The sequence below is a fragment of the Ciona intestinalis genome, chromosome 8 (genome assembly GCF_000224145.3).
Source record: "Ciona intestinalis chromosome 8, KH, whole genome shotgun sequence".
Classification (NCBI taxonomy): domain Eukaryota; kingdom Metazoa; phylum Chordata; class Ascidiacea; order Phlebobranchia; family Cionidae; genus Ciona; species Ciona intestinalis.
Window position 1 is genome coordinate 2988386 of NC_020173.2, and position 26826 is coordinate 3015211.

A 26826-nucleotide genomic window follows, 5' to 3' on the forward strand; every position below is an offset into this window, starting at 1 on the left:
GTAATATATCTGCTTAGTGTAGCGACCACACTTTTTTAAACAAAAAAGTTAACCATATGTCGTACCTATTTGCAAGTATAACGACCGCAGATATAACGCTATTTCCCGTATTTAGGTTTTCTGCATATACTTATATTCACATCACATTATTGAGAAAAATTGTAGTTGTTTATCATAAAAACTCTGTCTATTTCTTAATGCCACTAATAAGACCTTCGTAGAATTATTTAGGTTTTAAACGAACCGAAAAAGCGTTATGTTAAATAGGCAACCACATCTAAGGCACCTATAACCGCATATCCCTTCCGCCTTTAAGGGTTAGGTATTGATGTTCGTGGTTCAAATCCCACTGGGCCGATATTTCTGCCTCTGCGGGTGTATTTTTAGTGCGCATGTAACTTTTATTAGGTTGGTACCATGGGACATATGTGTAACAGGAGTTTATCTCTAGTAAGATGGGAGACTGAATGCCTCTCTGCTAGTATAAACTATATAGTACTGTAGGGCAAGACAAGACAGCTTTAGCACATACAAGAAGCATTGATAGTTATAGGCGCATTTTCATGTAACAAATTAGGTTTTAATGTTTGTTGATAGTGCAGAGCAGAAAGTCCCTGCCCACCCTGCCACCTCAAGTTTGATATCTATTGCGCGAAAATTGAAAACCGATAATTCAAAGCAGCCAAAGTAAAACGAATTAAGTGGGGTTCGGATATGGGTTAGGGTCTTGGGGACATTAGTTAAATGAGCTACATATTATTTACTTTCAAGTTTACGGCTTTAAATTAGCATAGACCACCCGCAATTTATTGGCTGCTGTATTTTACAACAAACATTTGCATAACATTTATTTATATTTTTGTAAACCATAGCGAATGTCATATGATAGAAATAACGAATCAGCAAAATGACAGTAGGTAAAATGCACTATGGATAAAAGATTTGTGTAAGTGCGTCAGGTAAAAAGTGTGTCTGTAAAACTCAACATACGCGTCACATGGTTCATATGTATTACCATGGCCTACTCAATATGTATTGAGTAGGCCATGGTATTACATACAAATCGATTAATCGACGTTTTACAACTGTCTTAAATACGAGTGTGAGGTAATAAACCGCGCCGCTTTTAAAGCGATCGATCGAACTTTAAAGCTGTGTTATGCGTTAGCGTCTACTAGCGGTACAAAATGCACAGAAGTCGGGTTAGAGAAACGGCATTTTGGGTTCGAATAAATCTTTTGAATGAGTAAAATTATATTTTGGATGAGTAAAATAAGTCAATCTGAATAAAGACAAGTAACACGACTGAGTAGCTCTGATTTTACATAGTAAACTTTACAATTTGGCGTCAGACTAGTCAAGAAACAAATACAACTGCTGCCACTATTTATTTAAAAACAACTAAACACTTTTACTGATTTACCAAAGTCAAAAATCTCTTTGTTCTGTTTTGAATTCAGATTCTCTTGCACTAGATTGAAGTTACTACAGTTCAGTGCTTACTCTTTTCCTTCCGAAGTACTTGCCTTTACAAACACATATCAAACACAGCTAAAAATGTGTTTTACATAAAAGCAAAATTTTTCACAGCAGCAATTTTTGCAACCAGTTGTACACGCCCACCTAAACCGTTTATGACCAATAAGGATATTTGTATTTTCATTATTTCGTCGCAATAACGTTTCAATGACGTATTTTACATTATTGCCCCGCCCATTTTTTCTTTCAACGTATTTATACATATTTTTTTTAATATATGTATAATTTTAATATATGTATATACATTTAAGCACATCTCCATAGCAGGCCGTGGTATCTCAAATAAGCCGTAATTTAAACTAAAACTAATGTTCAGTACGGTGTATTGTATATAAATATATGTCTTACTTTGGTGGACTGCGTGCTGAGCACATGGGTATGCCTATAAATCATATACATGCTTTACATTATTAAACCTGGCTTGCGAGCAAATGGGTGCCATTTTTGTATGAAAATGGGTGTCTGAGACGACGAACTAAACTGTAGATATATATAGTAGGGTGGGGGAAGATAGGACACATTTTAACACATAATATCTAAATGTCCTGATCGTGTTTTAAACATTTAACAACGGTTCATGAGAGTCGTGAGGATACGGTTTTATATTTTTTTTTTGTTCTATGTTTACTATCAAATGGGGCGAGAAAAATCAACAATAAGGTGTCCTATCTTTCCCCACCCTACTATATCTATACAGTATCTCTGGTAGGCCATGCTGAGATATATTATAATTAATCTGAAGAGCTGTATGAGTTCGTAGTCTCTCGTACAACGTTCACCACTAATGGAACTTCATTTTTTTCGGTCAAACTGAAAATGAACCTTTTAATGTTCTTTGTTTACTACCAAAAGAGACGAGAAATTAGAGTACAAGGTGTCCCATCTTTCCCACCCTACTGTATGTTGTTGTTTTTATCTCGGATTAATGAAATGTAAGTACATTCAGAGCCACTATGACTCTGCATACAATAGATTGTGGTAGTGTATTTGATCTATTTTTAATTAAGATATCGGCCCCTCTTTAGTTTTAAAGAAGAATGAAATATTGGAAAAGTCCTATAACTTGGTGCGATTTATTTACCCCTATGTAATAGTATATGTTTTCTATGTCGTGGGATATTGAGCAATGAGCAAATATTACGTAGTTTTTGCAGAATCCAAAAGTTATTTTGATTCAGCGTAGCTACTGTTTAAATAATTTAGTGCGTTTAACAAATTTAACCCAACAAAAGCTGACACATTATTTGTACAACAAAATACTAGACCAATTTTGTCTTAAATGGCGTAGCGGTTTCTGCATACAGAACAAACCGAACACCAATCGCAAATGCTGGAAGATATGCCCTTAAACAAAGACGTACGACCGGAAATTTCCAGATTTCCTTTCTGCATAGTATGGACACCAATCCCACTACTAACGTAAGAATAAAATAACTGTTTTTTCGGTCATATACTGAAGTTTTCGAGGCAATCAATTGTAAACATCTAGCTCAAAACACACTTAAATTTGAGGTTTATGTTTTGTAGAACATATAACACTGTAACGTCGGTTATCCAAAATGAATTTAACAGAAATGCTATATTAGATAAATACCTTACCTTTACATTATGGTATTATCAACTGATGTTAAACTACACATGCTAAATAACCTACAAGTAACTTCCTATGAATAAAACATTTCTTGTTTTAAATGTAATGGTAAGATATATTTCTGGATACAAAAATTTTGTTGTGCTATTGTATTGTGTACCATGTACTGTACAGCCTTTTGGGGTAATTGGGCCAAATCTTGCCCAAATACTCCTATATAGAATGACAGCTTCTTACATTAACAAAAACAACATATTTACACAGTTTTATTATATTACAGATGGTTTATTCCAATCATTGGTCACATGGGGATTGGGACCAGCAGTGGGGTTATCCGTGATTTTGCTGGGCCCTATTTCGTGTCTGAAGATTCCATGGGTTTCGGGCAACCAACAAAGTATTGGAAACTTTCTGCAGATAAAGTTCGTTTCTCTTCATGGGACCAAGCAGTTCATGAAGCATCGGAAGAATATAAACAAAGAATGGTACCTGATTTTTTTTGTTATTTACCATTTCAGGTTCATATTCTGCTTCTTTCCGCCAACCCTATAGTGGCAGGTCTACACTAGAGTTTTACTGTATTAATCAGTAAACATTACAGTCAATAAATTGTATTGGTTTTATAGGATTGTGTTTTTAACTATCCTTACCTACCTTGCATTTTACAATGCTTAGGGCCCATAATATTCACACCTGAACTGTATTCTGTGATGTAATTTGGGCAGCCATTTGTATGTGTCTATCTCTTGCATGATTTTCATTTAAAACTTCATTTTTAAACTCAGCACAATCTATGCTGTGACAACTGCCATTCCCATGTCACATATGCGTTAAACCTAATGCAATATGACGATTCCTCTGCATGGAATATGGTCAAACTCTGGTTTCTTATGCTTGTGTATGGAAAGTATGTAAGGTAGGTATTATAGCTATATCGTACTTTTTCTATATTGATCCTTTATATCATTACAAACACATATATAATGCCTGTTTGTAGGTTGATTCTCAATGTTTTATACTGGTACAATAAATATGGCCAAGCAAATACATATATTTATTACAAAGCAGTTTTTATAATATAGGCTATATTATATTTCTTGTATAAAACTTTGTATACTGTTAAAAATAATTTATACATGTGAATTACAATGTCTTATTTTCTGACATAAACTATCCTGTTATGACTGTCACCTCAACATGCGATTAATCAAATCTGATTTATTTATTTACAGTTTTACAGGATTCCTAAAAACCTGGCTTCCATTCTGTATATTTGCTTCCATCATTATAGTGATAGCAGTACTGCTGTGAGACACTACCAGATGATATTTACCCTAGCCAATGCACTACCACATCAAACTGCAGTAATTGCTCCAGAGTTCCTTTTAACAAATAGAATCCTTTTAACTGGAAAGTGCTTTGAAATTTCTTGATCCAAAAAAAAAGTCCATTATTTTTTGATATGTACAAAGTTAATTGTAAAAATACTTGTTAGTCATTTTACTGCACTTGTCTTGATATAACTAAACAGAATACTGACTTTTTTTAGGTGGCTAACTGCTGTTAGGTGTTGTATGTTAGCCTTTTTCACTGTGAGATTACCCCACTCAATACAATCTCATGTTTGATAACAATTTGTTGAAGTATCTTTAATAACAAATACGTTTTTGTTGTAAATCAATTTTTGTCGCTACACGAAATAAAACTAACATTTTAATGTTTTAAATAAGCTGTATATCCAAACTGGTAAGATCCACACACATACTGCAACGTTCTTTAAATGGAATCTTGATTTAGAACCAATGGCTAAATATTTATATTAACAAAATCACATACATAACATATATTACCAAACAATGCTCATTATTTCAACACAAACGTTCAAGTTTCTTGTTACACACATAACATGGCCTTGCACAAACGTGTAATATTTGAATAACAGGTTTTTACATTCATGCTGGTATAGAGATTACAAATTTTTTTAAGCTATTGGTCATAAGCTTGCTTAAACTTAGTGTTATCTTGTAAATTAGAGTTTATTTACAATAATCCATTTCACATTGCACACACTTTAAATTAGTCTACTGTTATATCTCTATACACTTGTAAGCAGCAGCAGAAATCCAAGATAATGAAGGGTGACTATTTTATATCAATTACTTTGCATCTTTACAAATTATTCAATGATAGCAAAACCCCAATGTCCGCCACTGGGTTTAAGACGAAGCAATCATACTTTGTAAAAACATATCACAACAAACTTCATCTACAAGCTATCGAATTGTTTCCATACACAATAAAATTAAGTTCATGTTGGTAGAAGTATCCTAAAATAAATATTGCATCAAATTGCATTATGAAGGGCCAACCACTTTGCCTGTATCTTCCTTCCCTTTGTACTTTGTCTTTCCGTGAGTAAAAGGAAGATATCTGTATTTGATCATATGCTGAAAATCAGGGTAAATGTAACTGTTAATTGGTTCTTATTGTAACTGTATAATTGGTTCTTATTGTTTGGCATAGCAAAGGTATTTTATCGGTAACGGTATACAGTGGTTTCAAACAGATCTGTGTTTTTATCAATAAAAGTATTTAATAACTAGATATATTGGTTTTAATCTAGGTTTAACTAAAATATTTATGAAAATGATAAGTTATGGTCATGTAGCACTGTTTAAGAATTAAAACATCTCAGCAGCCAAAAAAGTTCAGCACTCATTTGACTGAGGTTATTTCTTTGTGCAAAAAACTAGGTGTTGGACAAACACTTGAGGAATTAACAAAAGGTTTACTGGAGCGTTTATAAAGATAAGAACCTCTAAATTATGTGGTTTCATACTATACTGGTTGGGTTAACAAAAGAAAATTAACAATGGTTGTCACTTCTGGTGTAATTTATGAAGCTTGGTGGATTTCATAAAAGGTGCCCATGTGAAAGAATCATATATATATTTATCATATATGAATACAAATAGTTGTTGTTACTTTCAGTCTTTCACACAACATAAAAAACATACAAAACTTTTAACACTGGATAAAACTTTAAAACAGTCATGAAAGTCAGCAGATTATTTATTCTTTTTATTACAAAATCGTGTATTAATAACAGATTATTTGCTTTTCTACTGCCCTAAATAACAAAAGCAATACTTTAAATGTAAGTTTTTTGAAAATAAAGACACTAACTGGTAGTGTCTATGAGTCTACCCTAGAAAAAATCAAGTTACTTACCTTTATCTGTCTCTTCATTGTCACTCCAAACAAAATAATGAAATACATAACAAGGATAGGCCAGAAAACTGGGATATTAAAAGCACTGAACAAAGTGCAAACAAATGCAATGAGGATTGCTTTCGATCCAGAATACCAAAACTTAAACTCTGGGAGTCGTCGAATAAACGGACGAAATTCTTCACCAGAACCAGTGGGTAAATGGGGTCCTTCATCTGCAATGAAAAAAAAGTTCATAATTTAGTTCATTGTATATATTCTATTCTACCTTGGTAAGGACCTAAAGCATTGCATGTGTAATGTCGTGGGTTTAGCACTTAGTTTATTGACACGCGCACTGTTTTTGTTGTTTACGTAGTATTTGTATTGTATATTAGTTTAGTTTTAAATGTGTTTCTTCTCACTAGTTGTGTTCTTTTGTGTTTTCCTTGTCACTATTTGACCTAGTATTTTGCTTTCCTTATCACTGTTATTTACGCACGAGTTGTTTCCCGCACTTGTTTTAACGTTCCAGCGTGTTCCTTTGTTGCTGTTATTGCCGTTAGCCGAATTGCTTGTCACGTGTCACGCTTTGCGCACTTTTCCTCCTTCTAGTTTTAGGTGTATCGCGCAGTTCTTGTTGTATCGTGTGGACGAAAGGTTGTATTAATTGTGAACTGTTTTATCGAGTGAAAGCCGTATCGAGTTTTTGTTGTATCGAGTTGTTGTGGTATCTAGTTGTGGTTTATGTGGTTTAACAGTTTAGTGTGTATTTTTAATGCCATTCGTTTTTATTCAGTTTTTATTAAATTAGATGTTTTTATACTAAAGTCGTATTCAGTGTAGCTTACAACAGACTACAGCAGTCAGGCCCGGCGATTGGCCGTTAAAGCAGCGTCCCGGACCAAACTCCCGTTATCAAACGTAACACATGCTACTGAAGAAAATATTTAAAGCAAAGATTTATCATGGAAGAGATGCCCCATTACCCAGACACACTTGAATATTGCCGACGATGCATATAATGTACCAAACAGCATATACTAACATAGCATCGTGGAATAACCAGATTGCTAATAGATAATAGTCGACTCAGGCAATTACCATTGTAATCAAAATGAGATAACGGTCCAGCTAATACCTAAAAGCCAGCCAGCATACTTTACAATCAAACTATCTGAACTCGACAGTGAGAAGTCCATGTAACAAATTTGTTTTTTACCAATATTTACTGAACATTGCAATGAAAAAAAATTAGGTTGAGTCGGCCTACCCTGCCATCCCAAGTTTGGTTCATATGATCACTACATTAAATTTCTTAAAAGGCTGGTTTGCTTTAAGCTTTTTAAATGTTTTAGACTTTACAAAAACATATTTGAAAATGCCAATAGTTTTAAAGTCACTCACCATCAGAATCATCATTGTAAATGGAGGGGTCAACTTTTGGTGACAAGAAAGCAATGAATAAATTGAGATGGTAGATTGCCAGAGCGTATGTTACAACATACCAACCCTGTTAATATAAAAAGGTTTGCTAGTAAAAAATCACAAAATAAGATGACATTATTTAGGCATCTTGAAAAAAAATGTTATTATAAACCTGTATACATTACATACAAGCCATATTGAAAAGCTTGCATTTGGCACAAAGAATAGTTTTATACATTTTTTTTAATCCAGATAAGTAAACTGTCACTTCTAATCACATAAATATGGTAACATGGGTATAGCAGTATTCTGAACAACTTACATAATGTCATAAATCTGTATAAACATGTATAGTAGTATCACATACCTGTATAATGTAAATTCTTATAAAATAGAGAAGATATGAAACAAGTGTGACAGCCCATCTCACTGCTACAAAAGGAACCGTTTTATCCAACCATGTTTGATATATTCTTGCTATCTTAGTTGTAAATAAAGTGGGAGGGGGTTCAGAATTCATATTTTACATCAGCGAGCAAAAAATAACCTAAAACACCTGAAGAATATCAACACACAATATCAAATACTTTGTACTGATGGCAATACACATTTTCAAATTTCTGTTGAAAACGAAACTTTTGAATACGTCCCGGCTATGGAAAAGAATACGAAGGCTATAAATCAGGCACTACTATTACGTAATTATTTTGGGGTTTATATATACTGTCAGAATATACAGTTACATACTACAACCTTAGCTTCGCGTGGTTACAATAAATCTCAGTCACAACTTCCTCTCTTATCACCAACGAGACACGATTAACAGAAAAGTTTTATGGGACGTCATCACTGTGGAGTTATAGCTATTTAAATCAACCGGTGGCAAACAAAGTTGACACCCTCCTTGTGCGGGAAGCTGGGGCATCTTATTACAGAAGCGACATATCATTAAGGGGTGGTGCAATATTCATTTACAAACTGCAAATTATTAACTTAATGTTCTTTCTGTCAATCAATTACCTCATTTACGATAGTCGGAAAACTGACCAGATAAGGCTAATTCAGGACTCATGAGTCAGGAGTAATGCATTCTAGCCTAATCAGGCTACAGGTTACAACCAGATCTGTCTATACACGCTCTGGGTTAGACTTTGTTCAACTAAACCTGGCTACTAACTGAAAGCTGTGTTAGACTGGTAAACTGAGGCCGAAAACAAACAGATACTGCTACTAAACCACAGCTGTTTGATAAACCGGGCGAAACAAATATGGTATATTAAACACGCAATTCGTAAACTGTGTTACCAACAAAATATGACAGGCGGACGTGTGACGCGTACACAAGTTACACATAATTAGATTAGTCGTCTTCGTGTCCGTATACATCAGGTCCGTAGCTTGGTGTCCAGTAATAAAAGCGACGAATTCCATGAGAAAGTTCAGAGAGGTAAACCCTATCATCAACAACGTAAGGTTGTACGTCAGTGTTGCGTGGTTGGAGTCGTCTTGAACGAATGAGTTCACCCATGGCTTTACATGCGTTTTCGTCTAGATCGTTGCCCCAAATGTAAAGGTTAGATAATGATGAGTTGGTGTTTAGAGAAGACGCAAGAGAGACAATACCGTTACCTTGAATGCAATTACTTACTACTACAAGTGCTTTGAGATTGCTGTTTGACGTTGAAAGAGCAGAGGCGATATGTTTCGCCCCGTCTTCTTCAATGCGGTTGAATCCAAGGTCCAGAATCTCTAACGGGGTGTTTCGGCGCAACAGTTTTGCCAAGACAGCAGCCCCGTCTCTTGTAATGCGGTTACAGCTAAGGTTTAAATAACCAAGAGAGAAGTTGTCGTATAACCCGTCACATAAACGCTCTACACCAAAATCTTTCATATCAAACTTTGCAAGATGTATTTCCCTGAGTGTGTGGTTTACTTTCAGCATTCTTCCGACGTGCACAACGCATTCTTCTTGCAACGAAAACAGCAACGGCCGGTTTAAGTTCAAAGCTTTTAGGTGTTTATTCTGATTCAACACAGTAGATAGACCGATCACACACTCTGTACCAAGGTCACAGTCTCCCAGGTCTAACTCTCTAAGTTTATTATTAATCTGCAAAGCTTGAGCAAAATACATTCCACCTCGGTTCCCAATCTTGTTCCCGTTGACCTTTAGTGACCTCAAAGTCTGTGACGTCAGCAGGGCTTCGGCAATGTGTTCTGCTCCCTTTTCAGTGAAGTCGTTACACATAATGTTTAACTCCTTTAAGGATGGCGTCTCTTTTATGAGTTTACTAATAGACGGAGCAGCGTCGTCGGTCAGATTGTTATACCGCAGATCGAGCGATGTGAGAGCTGTGCTTTTACCTAAAATTGCACATAGAACCTCAACGTCCTTGTCCCCCAGACGTTTATCAGTCATAAGTTTATTATTTCCGGCCAAATCCAGTTTTAGTTCATTAGTTGTACTAAGCAGAAAATCCTTCGCCGATTTCACGAGTGCGTTGATGATGTAATCATGCGGTATGACGTCTTTTTGCTGACACAGCACAACGTAACGGTCCTTTGTTTCAGCGGCAGCCGTTGACGTCATTTTGATGACGTGTATTTATATTAAAAACCAGTAAAACCGACACAATGTTACCACGAGCCTATACTGTTTGCTATAAATGTTTTGCTAGAAAATGTTAATATGATTAATATACGAGACAAATTGATAAAAATCATTGTTCCGTTTGAAATACCAAAAACGCGTTAAATAATTTAATATCTGTAATTATAAATTACACACGCAACCCACCACACTTATCCTCTACTAACTCGAAATGCAAGGAATAAATTTGAAATAAACGTATCAAAACGAAAATATTACTGCAAAACAAGATTCGACATTTAGCTTGTTTTGTCAATGCATGATAACTACATATTATTAAACAACAAGTTTGGTTATTTTACAATTTACAAGCGTAAATAATGTACTTTGCTTTACGCTAAAAGACTTTAGCTACATCGTTGCTATGGATACAACACCATCTAGCGACGGAAATCCATGGATATCCTACAATAAACGTCATGATGATTATTTTTGCGGAGTTTCAGACAAGCATAAAAGCGATATTTATGGCGCAATTAACTACGTATTACTGCCCTGACAAACAAATAGGAACCGCAATTGCAAAAACATACAAAACGCTGACAAAAAGATACAAACAACCATATGCGCCATTGTTTATGTTTAAAATATCGATTTGAAGTTTTTCACTTAAATCAACGGTGTACATACGTACATAATACAACAACGAGCTACAATCAAGTATAGTAAACAACATTTATTGCACATACAACGTAAACTACTTCATAGTTATTTTAATGATATAAATGATGAAATACTGCAACAGCATACAATCATTGTGCTAGAAATAGTATAGAAATTTCTTGAAGTTATATCTTAACAAGTAATTTTTTATTGCGCTGAGATATAAATACTTGCTACATTAAGGAACTAATCCAGCAAGAAAAACTGCACACGCATGTTAAATAGGTGTTGCCGGATTAACCTATATTATTCATTGCTTAAACTGATTAACATAATCAACATAATATTGCCGATCAACATGGTAGGTGTGCGTCACTGATTCCTTGTATATTCGGAGTGATTGTTGGTCAACACTGGGTGGCGAGGTAAACAATTGATCTTGCGCAAAATTCAAAGCTTCGGAAAATCTGAAATTTATGCAATATTGGTGTAAGTTGCAACATTTGCAAATATCATGTACTTACGTTTCTTGACTTTTAAACTTAACATAACGTTCATAAACATCAATATCTTGTTGTGAAATCATTTTGTTTTCTTCTATCCCATAAACAGAGGAAGGTGAAAAATCCTAAAGGAGAATTAGTTTAATATTTGTTTACAGGCGCCGGACCTGGGGTGGCAAGGTAGGTGCCTTGGAATTTGTATCACATTAATCAGTAAACATTACAACCAAGGAGGTGAAAATCTTTTCACATGATTTGGCCTTACTATAACTTGTGTCCCATACATTTTAATGTCTCTACCCACGAATCCTTTTGTTTATTGTGTGAACTGTTACTTACTTATACAACTAAATAAATTGCACAGCAGATTTACCTAAGAAAAAAAACACTTAAAAAACAAATTCCGCCTAAAGCAACTCAGACAAGAAAACAAATATCTTTTTGCAAACCTAGTTTCTTTTAAATTGGTTTCTGCCAAACTATTAACATTACCTTGAGCCTTGGTGGGTGCAGCCACGGCAGGTCATGTGACTGGACATGCTTGGACGATCGATCACGGTCATGTGTCGGTATCTTCGGCGATTCGAACTCTCCACTGTCTGATGTTCCATTTGAACTAACATCCGAACTTTGTGGGACAGAAGCGGGGCGATTTGGTTTCTTATCCAAGTCGCCACTGAAAGCATCAAAAGCATGATAGCAGTTACGAGAAAAATGAGATGGAAAATAACTTACCGAGATTGCCATGAAAAATCTCGCACTGCAAATGGACTGATGTCATTTTGGTTGCCAGACCTAAAAAAGTACTTATATTAAATAAATGAATGTAACGTATTTATCTATGTGTGGCAGTTATACTATTTTATACACCTCAATGTTGCAAAACTTTTAAAAATATTCTCTGTGTCACATATTTAACTATAGTTAATGGGATTTGCCATAAGGCCAAGCATTTTTAGTGTTTTTTGTTACGACTTCAACTATGTCTGCAGCAGTGTAAAAGGCTTTAACTTTTGGACAATCCTTTCATGTTGACAGTAGTGGAATAGATTACCTTGTAGCAGTAGAAGTCATATTTAATGAAAAACATTCATCAAACACAGTAAGTTGATCAGGTCTGTAAGTATCCTGGTACCAATCTACACAATCATCACAGTGAGTTGTATTTACCCCATGGCATGCTTCATCTGTCGCGCTGTTCAATTTTCTAACACTCTCAACTGAAATAAATGATTTTAACTTGTTGTTGAGTTAACAAAAGGCTCGCACATACTTGTGTTCATGGTTTATTTTATGCTTATGTTTTACAAGCCAAGTAATGAAAAATTCTAGGTGGGCGAGGTCTTACAACATGGCACACTATGAGAACGTCAGGGTTGGCCCATTACTAGTAATTTAGGATAATTAAAGTAATTCTGCTAAGCAAATTCAAAACAAAACCGTTTATTCAAAGGGTCTTCATGACAGATATTAAAATATCGCAACAAAACAAGTTAGACTGAAGATTGGCAAATTAACTCACTCATTTCCTTGGGTAAAGGCAGGGTCCTTTGAACATCGCTACTCAACCAATCCGTGTAAGTCTTTGGTGAGAATGTTGAGAGAACATCGTTGTTATTGTTGTGAAGGTAGTGATCTGTGGGGAGTTCCCACATGGGGCTTTCTGAGGTTTGTGGACGGAAAACCCCAAGAAATAAATTGATGGCAGACTGGTGGAAATTTAAAAGAAGAATTTAGAAGTTTTTAGAAGATAATTTGTTAACTAAATCGTAATTTTGCATGTTTCCAAAAGCAAAATGTAATAGGTCTTATGTTATGTTTTAAAAAAAGACAAAAAATTGCCCAGATGGTTCATGTTAAAACATAAAAAATATACAGAAATATATACATACAGAATAAGTGGATGTTATACATTAAAATGACGGGCTTCAAATCCAGCATAAATATAAGACTATGGTGTCCTTATGGCAGATAAACAAAACTTCATATTATAAAGATATAATGTATGAACAGAATGTGTAAAATATACGTTAGTTAACAAATTCGAAACCTGTTTATCAGCATCTGAGAATGTGTTTGTGTAATATCGTGATAATGTTGTCACAATATCACGTGAATGTGATGCCCATGGTGCAACAGTTCTTCTATATGAGTTGATGGTATGAACCAACTGTGAACCTCCGTATTGTAAAGCAATGATGTCACCATGGGTTTCAAACATTTCTTCATAGAGTCTAAAAAAAATGTTAACGTTTGGTAATTTAAATGGCACCTTATACAATACAATATATATAAAAGGTCTCTTTAGGATGTACTTTTAAAATCCTTTGAGTACAACAGCCTGCTTTATAAATGGAACACGTCTTTTTTGTAATGTATCGCTAACAATTTTGACAGCCAATAAGTGACCACGGTTTAAGGTAATCGTTGACAATGGCATTCAGCCTCAAATCTAAGGTACCCACCATTGCGCTCGACTAACCTGGTCACATCTGTTTTAATCTCAATAGCTGGTTCATCCAGCACACCAAGTGAATAAAGTTGATACGCCAACGCACAGTTGCCAGCCACAAACTGTGCTGAGTTGGTTCGATCGAGGCAATCAACACAATTTGTTCGTAGAACTCCTGTTTGCACACGACACGAACCTAACCTTTGACCCCCCAATGTCCGCCATCTACAAAGAAATTAACTATTTTAAGGATAATAGTACAGCCTTGGGCTTCATAATTCTAAAAATGCAGCAGAGGCAAGGATAGTTGGAGGTGCAACTTCTATAAAAACAAATTTAACCTATTTTTATTGTGTAAAATTTTATTGATTAATGTAGTGGAGAAAATTTCTAGGTAGGCCTGCCTACCTTGCCACCCAGGGTTTGGTGCCCAAGAGTACAGCATATGCAGCTATGACAAGCAATAACAGGTTGAATATTTAATTTTAGCTTTATAGTAAGTTAGAACTAAACCCACCTGTGGTCCTTATTCAATGTGTCTTTGTATAAATCTGGTTTTGACTGGAAAAATCCAGTTGCTTGTATTGAATGCTCAGCAATGTTAGCCAGCCATGCTAACACGTTTAACTTTGTACCTCGTAGAGAATGGGCCATGTCAAATGCATGATACTGTTTAATATATAGGTGTAATGAAACAAGGGTGATTTATTAATTTTTAACATGTCAGTTGTCTATACAGAGCCAAAATGTATTGCATTCACCACATTAATCCATGACATTCTCTATGTATTATGACTATGCATGTAGATGTATTTTAACAATGTCAACTTGTTGGAATAAAAAAGTTAAAATAAATTGAGTGTTTATATATCTATATATGTTTATATAAGTAGAAAATATACTCTTTTACTACTATATAAATTGTGATTTTATAACAATATACCTTAATCTGCTGCTTTGTGCTGAGGAATTGGTTAAGATAATTAATCGCTGATGAAAACTCAATTCCAAGAACAGATTCATGAAATCTTTTCTCTCGTTTCTACAGAAAAATAAAGTTTTTATAAGTTATTTTGATCTCCTGTTTAAATGAATGAATGTAACAAATTTATCCTTGCTTGGCCGAGAAACTACAGTTAAAACACGGGTGTTCACTGTTCAGACACCTCGCGCTAGCTGACAATTGCCATGTACGTTACTTTGACCACTGGGTTGGAGGTTGGAGTTATTGCTGTCAAGTGTCTTACCCAAGAACACATACGCCCACAATGGTAGCAGCGACAAGCATCATTACCTCTAGGTTAGAGGCAGCCACTTTGCCATGGTGCCGCAAATACATTACTAAAGTTTTGTTAAACCAACATTATTACTCACTCTGACTAAATTCAACACAACCACTGGGCTTCCAAACCTTTCTAATAATTGTTGGAAATGTAGACTTGTGGGTTGCGCATATGGGTTGTCGGATGTAACTGGAATATAAATACTTAATTATTTTACCCTAATATTGTTATTTTTATTAAATCATAAAACCTAATCATCTAGCCTTGGTAAATTAATTGTATAAAAGTAGGGCCAACATTGAATTCAACCCATTTACTTTCTCAGAGAAGGACAACGACAGTCGTTTTTAACTGGTACATTCTGTTATATAGGCTACACCTCATGCCCGGTTACAAGTTACCACGTATGCAACTTATTTATCCTTTCTTGGTGGGAACGACAGTCATTATAAAATTGGTGTTCTGTTTCATACACCTCATGTCAGCTTACAAGTTAACCACATATGTAACTTTGTACCTTTACTAACAAAAGACATATATTAGCTAATAGCGATTAACATTACAATGTATAAACATACTTGTAATGGGTGGTTTTGAAGGCACAACGCTTGCTGTTATATCTTGGAACCACTGACAAGGCACGCTCCCTCTGTGTTGAACATATGATGTGAATGGAGTATGATGTAATGACGATGAAGTAGCGCAATGAACTATTTGTTCAGTTTCAACTTCATTCCCTACATCTCCCTGTTAATGCAAGAACGGTTTAGTATCTCATAAGGTCAAAACTAACAAAACCCAGTACTCGCTTACAGGTTGACTAAATTGTCAAAGATGGAACACCTTTAGCACATAATATCCTAATATCCTGATCGTGTTTTAAATAATTAACAACGATCTATGGGAGTCTTTTATAATTCTTTGAATGTTCTTTGTTTACTACTACATGGGACGAGAAAATAGAGTTAAAAGGTGTCCCATCTACCCCCACCGGACTGTATATAAAAAAGTGGTAACTCATAAATGGTGACATGATCTATGAAACAAAATACTGGTGTTATAATGATTGCCATTGCATCGCAGGTTGGTGTTGACACAAGCATAGGAATGTTCATTATTCCTTCAAGTTAAAAATATCAGTACTGCAGAAATTATAATTTTAACATGGGTGACATCTTGTGTTAGCACCCCAGTTTTAAGCTGAAAATAGCTCATACCTTGCTGTTAATGCGTCATTAAAAAAATGTCACATTCAATTAAAAAAAATGCAACAGTGACTTTGGTGGCCTGAATACGTATATTAAGGTTCTTATCCCAAACTCACTGTGTGCCTGAACTCACTCATTTAGAAATATTACATAAATAACAAGAAAACAATCACTACCTTAACATTGCAACCTCTCTTTAGGAACCTGGTTCCAGCATAAGAAGATGATCTTCTTCCAATTAAAGTTATGTAGATTGACTTTCCATATACACTGACACCTGGAGGATATTGGTTAAGAAAAATAGCAGCATGAATGAATGAATTCATAATAGATTTACCCTTGTAAATGGTAACTATATAGAATTAACTATAACCCAAATTTAGCTGAGTGTTAGTTAATTACACTGACACCTGGAGCATATTGGTCAAGGGAAATTATAGCAGTATGAATGGGTGATTTTTATAAAAGGATTTAGCTTTGTAAATGGTTGGTGACTGTGTAGATTTTAGTTCTAAAGGTATGTGTATATTAAATATAAATGTTTAATGGAAAAATAAATATTTGGAGGCAAAATTTATGCAAAAAAAAAAACATTTGTCATTTTATTTTAGATAAACACATCTAAATGACTTTAAAACGTTGGTATGAGAAATCTATTTGCCATAGAAGCTGTTTAGATTTATGTAGATAGTTAGTTGGATATTGAACTCAGGAACAGTTTATTACTAATATATTATTGATGATGATTGAATGATAAAACAGATAAAGGTTAATATATTGGCAAATTGATTATAACTTATTACATAGATATATTTTAGATACTATTGGCTTTGCAGTGTTTGTTATTTCATTAGAGCAAAAAGCTGTAACACTATGTATTCTACCAAAACTGTAATAAAAATAATTTTATGAGCAAGATTTTAACATGGTGAATCAGTTGGCCTTAGATTATAATATCTTTGGATGTGTGCTTTAACGATGTTAAAACTTGGACTGCAAACAGACCCAGATGGTCTATTTCAACATGTTGGCCCAACATGTGTGAACATTGTTGGGCATAATATATAGTTTCTCATATTTGTTATAAGTTTTAAAGGATACAGCTTTGGTCAATATGTCCATGTATAACATACAACACCCATATATCAGTGATATGATCATCTTGTAAACCATCCAATAGATAATTATTCCAAACAAATCTTTTGCAAGGTTTCATGTCTCGACCATGAGTTTGCCATAATCTGTAAGAAAAATTTAGATTACATTTATGCGGCATAAGGTGTATGATCTAATTTGCATACTAGGCAAGGCATAAATCAGTATAAATTAACCACTAGGTAGCAACTTAATTTTTGGTTTTATTTAGTTGCATTGCGTTAACTGTTAATAAGTGAGGCAATAACTAATGAGACATAGCACTTCATGTGCTGTCTTATAAGCCTAAATTTGTCCAATTTATTGGAACTTAGTTAAATGAAAATAAGTTTGAAAAAAAACAATTTGTTAGAGCTTATTAAATTAAAATTAAATTTAAAGAATTCTGCTGACATTGGCCCTAATATGTGTGCTTTTAATACATATTTTGACATCATTATAAAAATTACATTGTAATTTTAAATTACAATATAATTTTTCACATACTTTGGTCGCTTTATGACATCATCACTTCTATTATGATGTAACAACATAAAATTATGTTGAAGGTTATTTGTGAGGTCATAACTGTGACTGTAGTAAAAGTTGCTTGACAGATCCACAGTTTGAAAACTTCGTAAATATCTGAAAAAAAAATTGAAATGACTTTGTTATATGTATTTTCCATTATATGTAGATTTTAGCATGCTCGTGTTCTATGAGGATTTGGTAGTGTGGTACGTTATAGTACCTGAGATTTAGGCCAAAGTTGGCTCATTTTTATAATGTAAGCTTGAATAGAAGAATAAAAACCAAAAACAAATTGATCAGTAAAAGCAGCCTTTGTTAAATTGTATGTTCACTGAAGTGAAGTAGGTCATACTGCTTGTATTTATTGTTATTGTTGTGGAATGATCAATCGAACATAACATGTTTGTTACAAAACAAAGCTTAGAAAATGGAACACTGATGTATTAGTAAATATAAACAGGAAAATGTTACAGTTTCCAAAAAAAAAACATTATTTATGAATTAGAACTCATAACATCTCCTTTGGTGTCTTATAACCATACCAGATATTTTAACCATTGCGACAATTAAACAAATACACATAACTTTTAAATTTAAATTTTGTTTTAACCAAAGGCTGTTACTTGGTAATTGTGAAATCGTAACCAGAACACCATAAGCCCAACACCTAAACCCTTGTATTTTCTTTAACCCTTAACCACTAAGTCAAACTAGCCCCAATTTATTCTTAAATAACCCATATTTAGTAGCTACCTCCATTCCTCTGGGTGTGTCACTTTAACATTGCTGTTTGGAATATTAATCATTGAAGTATCTTCTATCTTGTATATACTATGTCCACCTATCTCAGCAACCTTAATACGTTTGGTGATTAGAATCAAGTAGTAACCTTCTTTAAACCTGATGAAACCTAGAATACATTTAGTCACATTTAATGTAAAGGTTATTTAAGATAAGTTAAGGGTACTTTATTATAGGTAAGCTTTTATGTCATTTTAAACTATAACATTTATGTAATTAACTATTCTATATGGGTAAAAACTTTGGATTCAGCCTTATGATGTTGGCTCATTACCCCTAAATGCAATAGCCTATAGTTAATAATTTCATACCTAAACCCAGAAAAATGACAAATTCATGTCATAACTTATTTAAATTAAGCAAAATTTAACTGCTACAGTGAATATCAATCTGTAAATCTAACCCTTTTCCCCCTACATAATATATGTCTGCTTATACAACAAATTTCAATAACTTCTCACCCACAATCCCAAATCCTTTATAAGACTCAACTAAACCTCGCTTGAGAGATTTGTTGATTAGCGTTGTGCTGTTACCAACATGGAGACGATATAAAATATCTTGGACTTCACATGCAGTGTAATCAACCTGGGTAAAACAACAGGTTAATTCTTTAATTGATTATGGGCATCTGTGTACGACGCAGTTTACGCCGAACAATACACAAAATGATTGGAAGTTGCAACTTTGTATCACCAACAAAATTGCATAAGTGGTAACTCTGTGGTTGATTATCTTTGAGGGAATTTTTCATGTGTAGCTGTTAATTTGGACAACTCAATTAGTGACCACTGGGTTGAAGCAATTGCCGTTAAGTGTCTTGCCCAGTGACACATAGGCCCCCAATGGTAGCAGCAAAGAGCCTTGAATCCATTACCCCTGGGTTACAGGCAGGCTCGCTAACAACTGTGCTACAGTGCCCGGAAACAGAATACTAATGTTATAACGACTGTCACTACATCAGCACCACCATGCATATATAAATAAGTTACATCTATTCATCAATATGTAATTATTCTATAATTATCATCTTACCCCATCATCTATAATGTTAAGTTGCCAAGGATCCGTTCGATCAATTTTCAAAATCCGGTATTTTGTTTCAGCATTATTTGACCCAATGACATAAAAACGCTGGAAAAAATAACTTTAAACACAAATACAACATTTTACATATTACTATAAATGAAGTCACAAAGTTTTTACCTATTAGAGGTAGGCTACCCAAGGAATAACAACGGTATAAGTTTAATTCATGATAAGGAAAAACACATATTTACTTGGTAATTAAAGAAAAAGGCAATAAAACATAAAATGCATGTGTCTTTTATAAACGTTTAACATATTACTAGAAATTAATACAGAATGTTCTTACTGTGTGCGTTTTGTAAATTTTGATCTTCTGAATCCATTTTATCTTGAAGCAAAACTGTTTTGACTGCACAATGTCTAATTGCGGGTCGTCCATTTTAAATAGCTCGCAGCATTTTAGATACGGTCAACAAATACTGCTATCCATTCGCTTCTGCGTTTCCATATATACCGAAAAATACGTAAAATCGTAACTCGGAGTAGCCACACACGTAAAAGCTTGGTCTGCTTCTTTATGCTGCACGCTACTCTCGCTCTTTGCTCCTGTTAGTTTCTTCTAATATGACGTAACGGCGACACACCGGTCACTTCTGTAGCAGCTTTAAAATTCATGTAAATATCACAGAAAATTCCAAGTTTAAGGCTTGTTAAATGTTTGCCACTGCATTTGAAAACAGTTGTGATTGTAATTTAACTAAAATCTCGGTGAAAAAAGTGTAATTTTGATTTTAAAAAACACTACAGACTGTCTGATCTTCAGGCTGACATTCTTCAACCCAGACACGTTCATTCTGTGACTTAAGATATACAAATGCAGAGGACATTTATCTGTAAATTTTCATGAGATTAAAATAGACAAAGTAATGCTAGAATTTCAAATGTGCAGAATAGTACACATTTCTTGCCACAAGAAAAACAAATGCGTTTTATATTCGAACGTTTATTAGAAATACCACAATTCCATCAAAGAAGATTTAATTAAGCAAAATATTATTTTCGGTTTCGTTTCATACCGACTTTAACCTTTTTCGAAGGAAATTTCTTGACGTTTGTATTTTTCGAGAGAGTTTTAAAATTCTTTTTAAAATTTTGTGAATTTCCCTTTGAGCTTTTAAATTTAACAGTCTTTATTTTTGGTTTATCATTCTTTGGCCGCATTTTTCTGAACACTTTCTTCGGAGGAGCGAGATCTTCATCTGGTTCAGCTCCAACTTCATCTCGATAATACTGAACATCATCATCTTCTTGTTCTTCATCTTTTAATTTACGTTTCATTCCTAGCGTAAAAAAGAGAACAAATTTTAAAATTTTATTAATTTTGTTTTCGTCAATGACTATATTTATATAATAGTTTAATAAAACTTCAAACATAGAAAATGCAAACATGATTTTTGGTGAGTATACAAAGCAAACATCGTATATGTTTCCTGTTAAACCTGTGCTGCTGTATATGCTGTGTAGGTGCAAATGTGTAATATAAAAGCATGAAAATGGAGTTTGTTCAAAAAGTCTGACAATGTTTGTAGCGGGGGCGCTAAATATGACGTAAAGACTGAACTACTACGCATGTAAACAGTAAACTTTTATCCTTAAATACAGTGTTTTTAACAAAACACATTTGACATTAATAAATCCATTACCTGCAATAGACTTCTCTTTATTCTTCTTCTTTTCATCTTCTTTCCTCTGGATGTTCATCTCCTGTTGTTTCTTCCGCATCTCTTTATCACTCTTCTTTTTCTGTCGGGATTTTTCAAGAAGTTTTTTCTCTTCTTCTGTTTTTTCAATGAAACTATGGAAGAGAACCTAAAACAGAATAATAAAAAAAATAGGAAAAATCAGTTTTAAGGTGTGCACTGTGCAGCACATAATTTAAAAAGTTATCCATTCAAGTTTTTTAAAATAAGAACCAATAAGTTAAATTTGTTTTACAGCAAAGTGTGTCTAACTATCCTTGCCTTTAAAAGTTCGATGCCTATGAACAATAAAAACAATCTATATATTATCAATACCACCTTTCAACCTACCTTCCCCCCTATTTCTTAGCATTCTTACCGGTACTCTAAAACTGGCCATATTAGCAATTAGCAGCATTAGATTTTTTGTGATTAATAACAACCCCTTCCCCACCCACAAGATTTATCCAAGATTAACAACAACAACCCCACCCACCTCCCCTTCATGCATTCCTTCCTCAATCTTAAACAACTCCAACATCAACCTTGGACCAAGTTCAGTCAAACGTATCGCACTTTGATGACTCTTCATGTTTCCTGCTCCGACCATCTTCTGTGGTAGCTCTACCTGGTGATGGAATGAGCAAGAATAAATTAGAGAGAAAAATAATAAAAAATAAAGAAAGGCAGAAAGAGTTCATGTAGATAAACAACAAATACATAAAATGAGTTAAAATAATTTTAGGTTAAAATTTTAAACTTTTCTTATCATAGGATTTCTGCACTGAATCAGAAAATGGAAAAAACACAAAATAATTAAAGTCATCAGTTTTTGTTGGTTCTTAAATAAATTTTGAACAACTTTCTGGGTGAAGTTACAACATTTCACCTCACTAGTTTGATCATCAAGTTCAGGTTCGGATTCTGAAGCGCTTCCATCGCCACGATTCGTCAAATAATCGCTGATGTCAGCAAGTTTTCCCAAGTTTGGAATATTTCGCTGAGTCACAATCTTCTTCATTCGCCGACTCATTCCAATCTGAGAAAACAAAAATTTCAACTCATGACATAACAGTTTGTTTATCATTACGACAATGATAGCGAAGATCAAATTAAACAATGAGAAGGGAATCAACAACAAATTGACGGTCGTTAAAAACATGGTGTGGACTACGAATAAAAAGTGTGTTCACTGGCAAACCTTAAAATTGGTTTAGGTCTCATTTTAGCTATACTCATTTAGTGGTATTGGTTGCCAAAAAGCACTCTTCATGAATTATTTTGGCAGGCTGTAAACAAGAATAACAGTAACTGATAAAAACTCACAGGTTTAACAGCAATGTTGTAATGTCGAAACTCAATCCGATTGTCTTCTACATTGTTAAACAATACACAACGTTGGACGTGGTTCAAGTTCACTCTGGAAGTTAAAATATGATTGTGTTAAACCAACATCTCGGGATGACATAATAATTGGGAAAAAATGAAATAAATATGTGTTTTGATTTAATATATGAAACTGAAAAAAAAACTCTATTATTGAAAATATCATTGCCAGTTCATTAAGCTTCTCAACTGCAATGTGATTTAAAATGGTAATGAATTTAATAGGACCCCTGCAATATGAAATAACAAAAATTGTGGCAAGATGTCAATGTATAAGAGATTGAACAAAGCAGCCATTCCATTGTTTTGCCCAAAAGAAGCTTTACATAACTTTTAAACCAAGGTGTTTGAACCTTTTCCAGAAATTCAAGAATTAAAGATGAAATGCATGCTGAATATAGTGGAGTTATTTACTTGTGTATATTAATAGATGGGAACATGTTTTGTAGCATGGTTGCGCAGAGTTTCTGTGGATTAACAGAGTTGATATCTGTGGTTTTGGAATCTTTTGTTTTAAATTCATTCAAAACAAGAAGTGGAGCAGTTCTGTATTGTCCTTGTGATGTTTTGGGTTTCTTCACTGACGAGACCACGTCTTTACTCAGGGAGTACTTCAAGACTTTAAAATGCAGTGTTGGGCCTTTAGGCAGCCTTGCAAGTCTCATGTTTACTCCACTGGTTGTTTTACTGAATGAAATAAAGTGAGTAACGCCAAGAGGGCCAGCCACGGCCACAAAATCTTTAAGGACATTTTTCTTTCGGACTTTAAGCTTGGACGCAGTAAAAGGTTCCATCACTCTACGCATGTCCATAGCCAACTGTTGCACATTGGAGCCGACATGGCCACGCGGGAACACAAATGTGTGCGGCGCTTTATTGATCTCTGCATCCTCCAACTTATTGTTTAGTTTGCTCGCTTTTTTTGCTCGACCCTTTTTCTTTCCCATGATTGACCAATTTAAGTATTTTTCTTATTTAACATTTATTTCCTATCTCTGCAACAAATACCACGCATCAGTTACATGTGAAAAGGGACATTTCATTTTCATAAAACATCAGAACATTTTTGCAACATGAAGCATAGATGTAAACACAAATAACAACATCAATGCAAAAACAAAGTCCAATTATGTGAATACAGCATTACATAATGCAAACCAGGTCACATTTAAATCAAATATGAAATAAACATTAATATTTACATTGATTTTTAACGTTTATTGGTAAAAATAGTTTAGCTTTAATGTTCCAATCTTCTATGAAGAACGAAATGTCCCAGTTCCAGTAAAATTAGCGAGCTTGGTATCCTTGGTTGCCTCGGTTCTGGTTGTTGAAGTTGTTTCCAGACTGCATGAGCTGCAGACCCGGGATGTTTCCGAAATCAAGAGATTTCAACATTTCTTTAGTGGTTGGGTCAACTTCAATAATATCTTGGTCAAGAGCAGAAACATCGGGCACATAGTTGTCACGTCGCTCACGTTCTTCCTCCTGGAGTTTAATGGAGATACCACGGACGGGTCCGACACGGATTCGCTTCATCAAATGCGTAACGAAGCCAGCGATTTGGTTTCGCAATTTCTTGCTTGGAATAATTGCTATTTCTTCGCATACGCGCTTGTTGGTGTGGAAATCAAGGGTTAGTTTCATGTAGTACTTCTCAATGATAACCCTAGCCGCCTTTTTTACTGTTTTGGTTCTGACTCGACCCATTTTTTGTTGATTTTTTCGCAAAGCACACCAACTTCAACTACGAATCTTGAAAAGAAAGTTTCCCACGTTTTGCTGACTCAGCGTTTATCTAGTATGACGTCACTAATAGAAATCGTAAAGCGGCAGAGAAATTGCAAATTTTTGATAAAATATTGAATAAACACTAAAATATTTAAGAGATTTATGTAATATAGTTTATTGTTCTTCAAATTACACAACAAATAATACTACTCATAAGTTTAATTAAATATATCACATGAGCATTTTGCATGACTCAGCTATTTTAACCAGAGTACAGAAAACCATAGGAAAGCTACGATTAAGGAATAAAGTAAAACATATTCTATGCCTGAATTTATCGGGATGAGCGCTGAGGAAAAGGCTGTAAAAGAACTTTTGGAATTGGACGAAAATTCAGGTATTGTAAAACATTGTATTAGAGCATTACACAGGTGCTAGTTAAGATAAGACTGACTTATACTTCTACGTTTAAGCTTATACGTTATGGTGTACAGATTTGTATGCACCAATGTCGCCATCACTTACTTTAGTTTTCCATTGCATAACCTCACTGATCATTAATGATGTTATTTTTAGATTTTTCTGCATTGGAAGAAGCTTTAGACAATCTGGACAACTTTGCGACAAAAGTTGAAGAAAAAGTTGATTCTCTGCTCCAGGATTTAAAGTCAACACTAGAAGAGACACAAGCTGCAAAAGCTGAGCTGTCTACTAAATAAATATGCTGCTTAAATTATTAAACCAAGTGGAAAAACCAAAGTTTATTGTCATATCTGATTCCCTTGATGTTACAGGGACCACATTGTTTCAATCTTTTGTCACAACTCGATGTAAAAAGACTGTGGTTCATGTTTTTCTTTTTGAAACTCATCCAAAAGATTTCTTAACTTCTTTAAAATCAACCAATCATGAAAATATTATTATATATGATTTTTATACTGACCCTTTAAATTGGGACGATGGAGAAAATACAATTTCAAAAAGTTTCGTATTTTCAAAAACCATTGAAAACCATGCATGTCATACTGATCAATTCATTGTGGCCATTGATGGTGTTGGAATGTATTTAAACAACCATCCTGCAAATCAATTATACCAAGATCTGCAGCGTTTAAAGCAAAACCCTCAACTTGAACAATGTATTTTGCTAATCCACTCGGACGAAATTAACCAAGGGGTGAAAAAATCAATTGAACATTTATCCAACGCAGTTTTAAACTTGAGTAATGAAGAACTCGAAGTGGAAAGGGACCAAGACAAGACAGCGCTTGTGAGACATCCTCGTAACAACGTGATGGTGTGTAAAACAATATTCAAAAAACCAAATGGAAAAATGCTTCAATTTTATGAAGAAATTAAAATTGCTTCTGATTTTCAAGTATCTGCAATGAAATGGTCGCTCCCCAATCATAATGAACCTTGTGAACCTATACCACCACCTAGTGACGAACCAAGTGTGGTTTCAGACCTCTCGTTTAACCTGAAACTTTCAAACGACGAGAAAAAGCAGCGTGGGAAGCTGGTAATGCCGTACACACAAGCCAAACTTGCTGTTAAGATGGAAGAAAAAACAAGTGGAGAAATTATTTACGAGCTGGATGACGTAGATGATTATGATGAAGAGGACCCTGATGATGATCTCGATTTTTAAAATCATGCATCAATTTTGGTGTTTTCTTGGGTTTTCCTGTGGTTGAGGTCCTACAGTGATGCATGCCAGGGATTTAGGTCAGATTTGGCTTATTTACCCCATGTTTCTTATATAGGTTATCTTCAAAGAATCAATATTATATTGCTGTACCCGCTATGTTGTAAGAACTTTTGTTTCCAGAAATAGTTTGGAATTAACACTGTGGTCTGGATTTTCAATCAGTTAATGTAAACTTTTTAAGGAGCTGTTACTTCTACATGAAACAGCTGCACTTCGGCTACAACATAAAAACTGCAAGTTTACAACAAATTCTAAACATTTAATAATTTTTCCTGTAATGCATGATTGCAATAAAAT

The 26826-nt window shown here is 34.3% G+C and overlaps 6 protein-coding genes across 7 annotated transcripts; 2 read left to right on the forward strand and 4 right to left on the reverse strand.

Moving 5' to 3' along the window:
* Positions 1-2685: 2685 nt before the first annotated feature.
* On the forward strand, positions 2686-4851 carry LOC100180588 (transmembrane protein 222). The gene is made up of 4 exons (XM_002126046.5): positions 2686-2958; positions 3411-3615; positions 3916-4046; positions 4363-4851. The coding sequence occupies exons 1-4, from the start codon at positions 2867-2869 to the stop codon at positions 4439-4441; spliced, it is 507 nt and encodes a 168-aa protein (XP_002126082.1). The 5' UTR covers positions 2686-2866; the 3' UTR covers positions 4442-4851.
* A 296-nt stretch (positions 4852-5147) lies between these two features.
* LOC100178216 (protein RER1-like) lies at positions 5148-8325 on the reverse strand. Its single transcript, XM_002125851.5, has 4 exons — positions 8136-8325; positions 7748-7853; positions 6362-6576; positions 5148-5577 (listed from the first exon to the last, which is right to left on the reverse strand). The coding sequence occupies exons 1-4, from the start codon at positions 8286-8288 to the stop codon at positions 5485-5487; spliced, it is 567 nt and encodes a 188-aa protein (XP_002125887.1). The 5' UTR covers positions 8289-8325; the 3' UTR covers positions 5148-5484.
* Positions 8326-8993: 668 nt separating this feature from the next.
* Positions 8994-10459, reverse strand: LOC100182941 (leucine-rich repeat-containing protein 34). Its single transcript, XM_002125738.5, has one exon. It carries the CDS (start codon positions 10356-10358, stop codon positions 9129-9131), a length of 1230 nt encoding a protein of 409 aa, XP_002125774.2. The 5' UTR covers positions 10359-10459; the 3' UTR covers positions 8994-9128.
* A 519-nt stretch (positions 10460-10978) lies between these two features.
* On the reverse strand, positions 10979-20527 carry LOC100185300 (polyphosphoinositide phosphatase). The gene is made up of 19 exons (XM_002125597.4): positions 20309-20527; positions 19969-20067; positions 19395-19521; positions 18886-19042; positions 18109-18246; positions 17569-17708; positions 16644-16744; positions 15838-16006; positions 15351-15448; positions 14920-15018; positions 14494-14645; positions 14007-14201; positions 13575-13758; positions 13047-13233; positions 12579-12744; positions 12260-12319; positions 12017-12200; positions 11546-11649; positions 10979-11488 (listed from the first exon to the last, which is right to left on the reverse strand). The coding sequence occupies exons 1-19, from the start codon at positions 20399-20401 to the stop codon at positions 11332-11334; spliced, it is 2610 nt and encodes an 869-aa protein (XP_002125633.1). The 5' UTR covers positions 20402-20527; the 3' UTR covers positions 10979-11331.
* A 16-nt stretch (positions 20528-20543) lies between these two features.
* Positions 20544-24086, reverse strand: ppan (peter pan homolog (Drosophila)). 2 transcript variants are annotated; one of them, XM_026835337.1, is made up of 6 exons: positions 23502-24086; positions 23028-23121; positions 22591-22740; positions 22198-22329; positions 21666-21831; positions 20544-20581 (listed from the first exon to the last, which is right to left on the reverse strand). In XM_026835337.1, exons 1-6 carry the CDS (start codon positions 24032-24034, stop codon positions 20550-20552), a joined length of 1107 nt encoding a protein of 368 aa, XP_026691138.1. In that variant the 5' UTR covers positions 24035-24086; the 3' UTR covers positions 20544-20549.
* A 973-nt stretch (positions 24087-25059) lies between these two features.
* Positions 25060-26797, forward strand: LOC100179787 (elongator complex protein 5). The gene is made up of 2 exons (XM_009861006.3): positions 25060-25215; positions 25395-26797. Exon 2 carries the CDS (start codon positions 25540-25542, stop codon positions 26467-26469), a length of 930 nt encoding a protein of 309 aa, XP_009859308.1. The 5' UTR covers positions 25060-25215; positions 25395-25539; the 3' UTR covers positions 26470-26797.
* Positions 26798-26826: the final 29 nt, after the last annotated feature.

Excerpts from the sequence above, each read along its gene's own strand:
- LOC100180588 (XM_002126046.5), top strand. The coding sequence starts at position 2,867 with ATGCTGGAAGATATGCCCTTAAACAAAGACGTACGACCGGAAATTTCC. Across the intron at positions 3,616-3,915 it reads AAGAATATAAACAAAGAATG|CACAATCTATGCTGTGACAA; the intron begins GTACCTGATTTT and ends TTTTAAACTCAG. Across the intron at positions 4,047-4,362 it reads GTGTATGGAAAGTATGTAAG|TTTTACAGGATTCCTAAAAA; the intron begins GTAGGTATTATA and ends ATTTATTTACAG.
- LOC100178216 (XM_002125851.5), bottom strand. The coding sequence starts at position 8,288 with ATGAATTCTGAACCCCCTCCCACTTTATTTACAACTAAGATAGCAAGA. Across the intron at positions 7,854-8,135 it reads TAAGAATTTACATTATACAG|GGTTGGTATGTTGTAACATA; the intron begins GTATGTGATACT and ends TTATATTAACAG. Across the intron at positions 5,578-6,361 it reads CAATGAAGAGACAGATAAAG|CATATGATCAAATACAGATA; the intron begins GTAAGTAACTTG and ends CCTGATTTTCAG.
- LOC100182941 (XM_002125738.5), bottom strand. The coding sequence starts at position 10,358 with ATGACGTCAACGGCTGCCGCTGAAACAAAGGACCGTTACGTTGTGCTG.
- LOC100185300 (XM_002125597.4), bottom strand. The coding sequence starts at position 20,401 with ATGGACGACCCGCAATTAGACATTGTGCAGTCAAAACAGTTTTGCTTC. Across the intron at positions 14,646-14,919 it reads GCACAAAGCAGCAGATTAAG|TATCATGCATTTGACATGGC; the intron begins GTATATTGTTAT and ends TATATTAAACAG. Across the intron at positions 13,759-14,006 it reads ATTAAAACAGATGTGACCAG|ACTCTATGAAGAAATGTTTG; the intron begins GTTAGTCGAGCG and ends CATTTTTTTTAG.
- ppan (XM_026835337.1), bottom strand. The coding sequence starts at position 24,034 with ATGGGAAAGAAAAAGGGTCGAGCAAAAAAAGCGAGCAAACTAAACAAT. Across the intron at positions 21,832-22,197 it reads AAGGAATGCATGAAGGGGAG|GTTCTCTTCCATAGTTTCAT; the intron begins GTGGGTGGGGTT and ends ATTCTGTTTTAG. Across the intron at positions 20,582-21,665 it reads TAAAGAGAAGTCTATTGCAG|AAGAAACTAACAGGAGCAAA; the intron begins GTAATGGATTTA and ends ACGTCATATTAG.
- LOC100179787 (XM_009861006.3), top strand. The coding sequence starts at position 25,540 with ATGCTGCTTAAATTATTAAACCAAGTGGAAAAACCAAAGTTTATTGTC.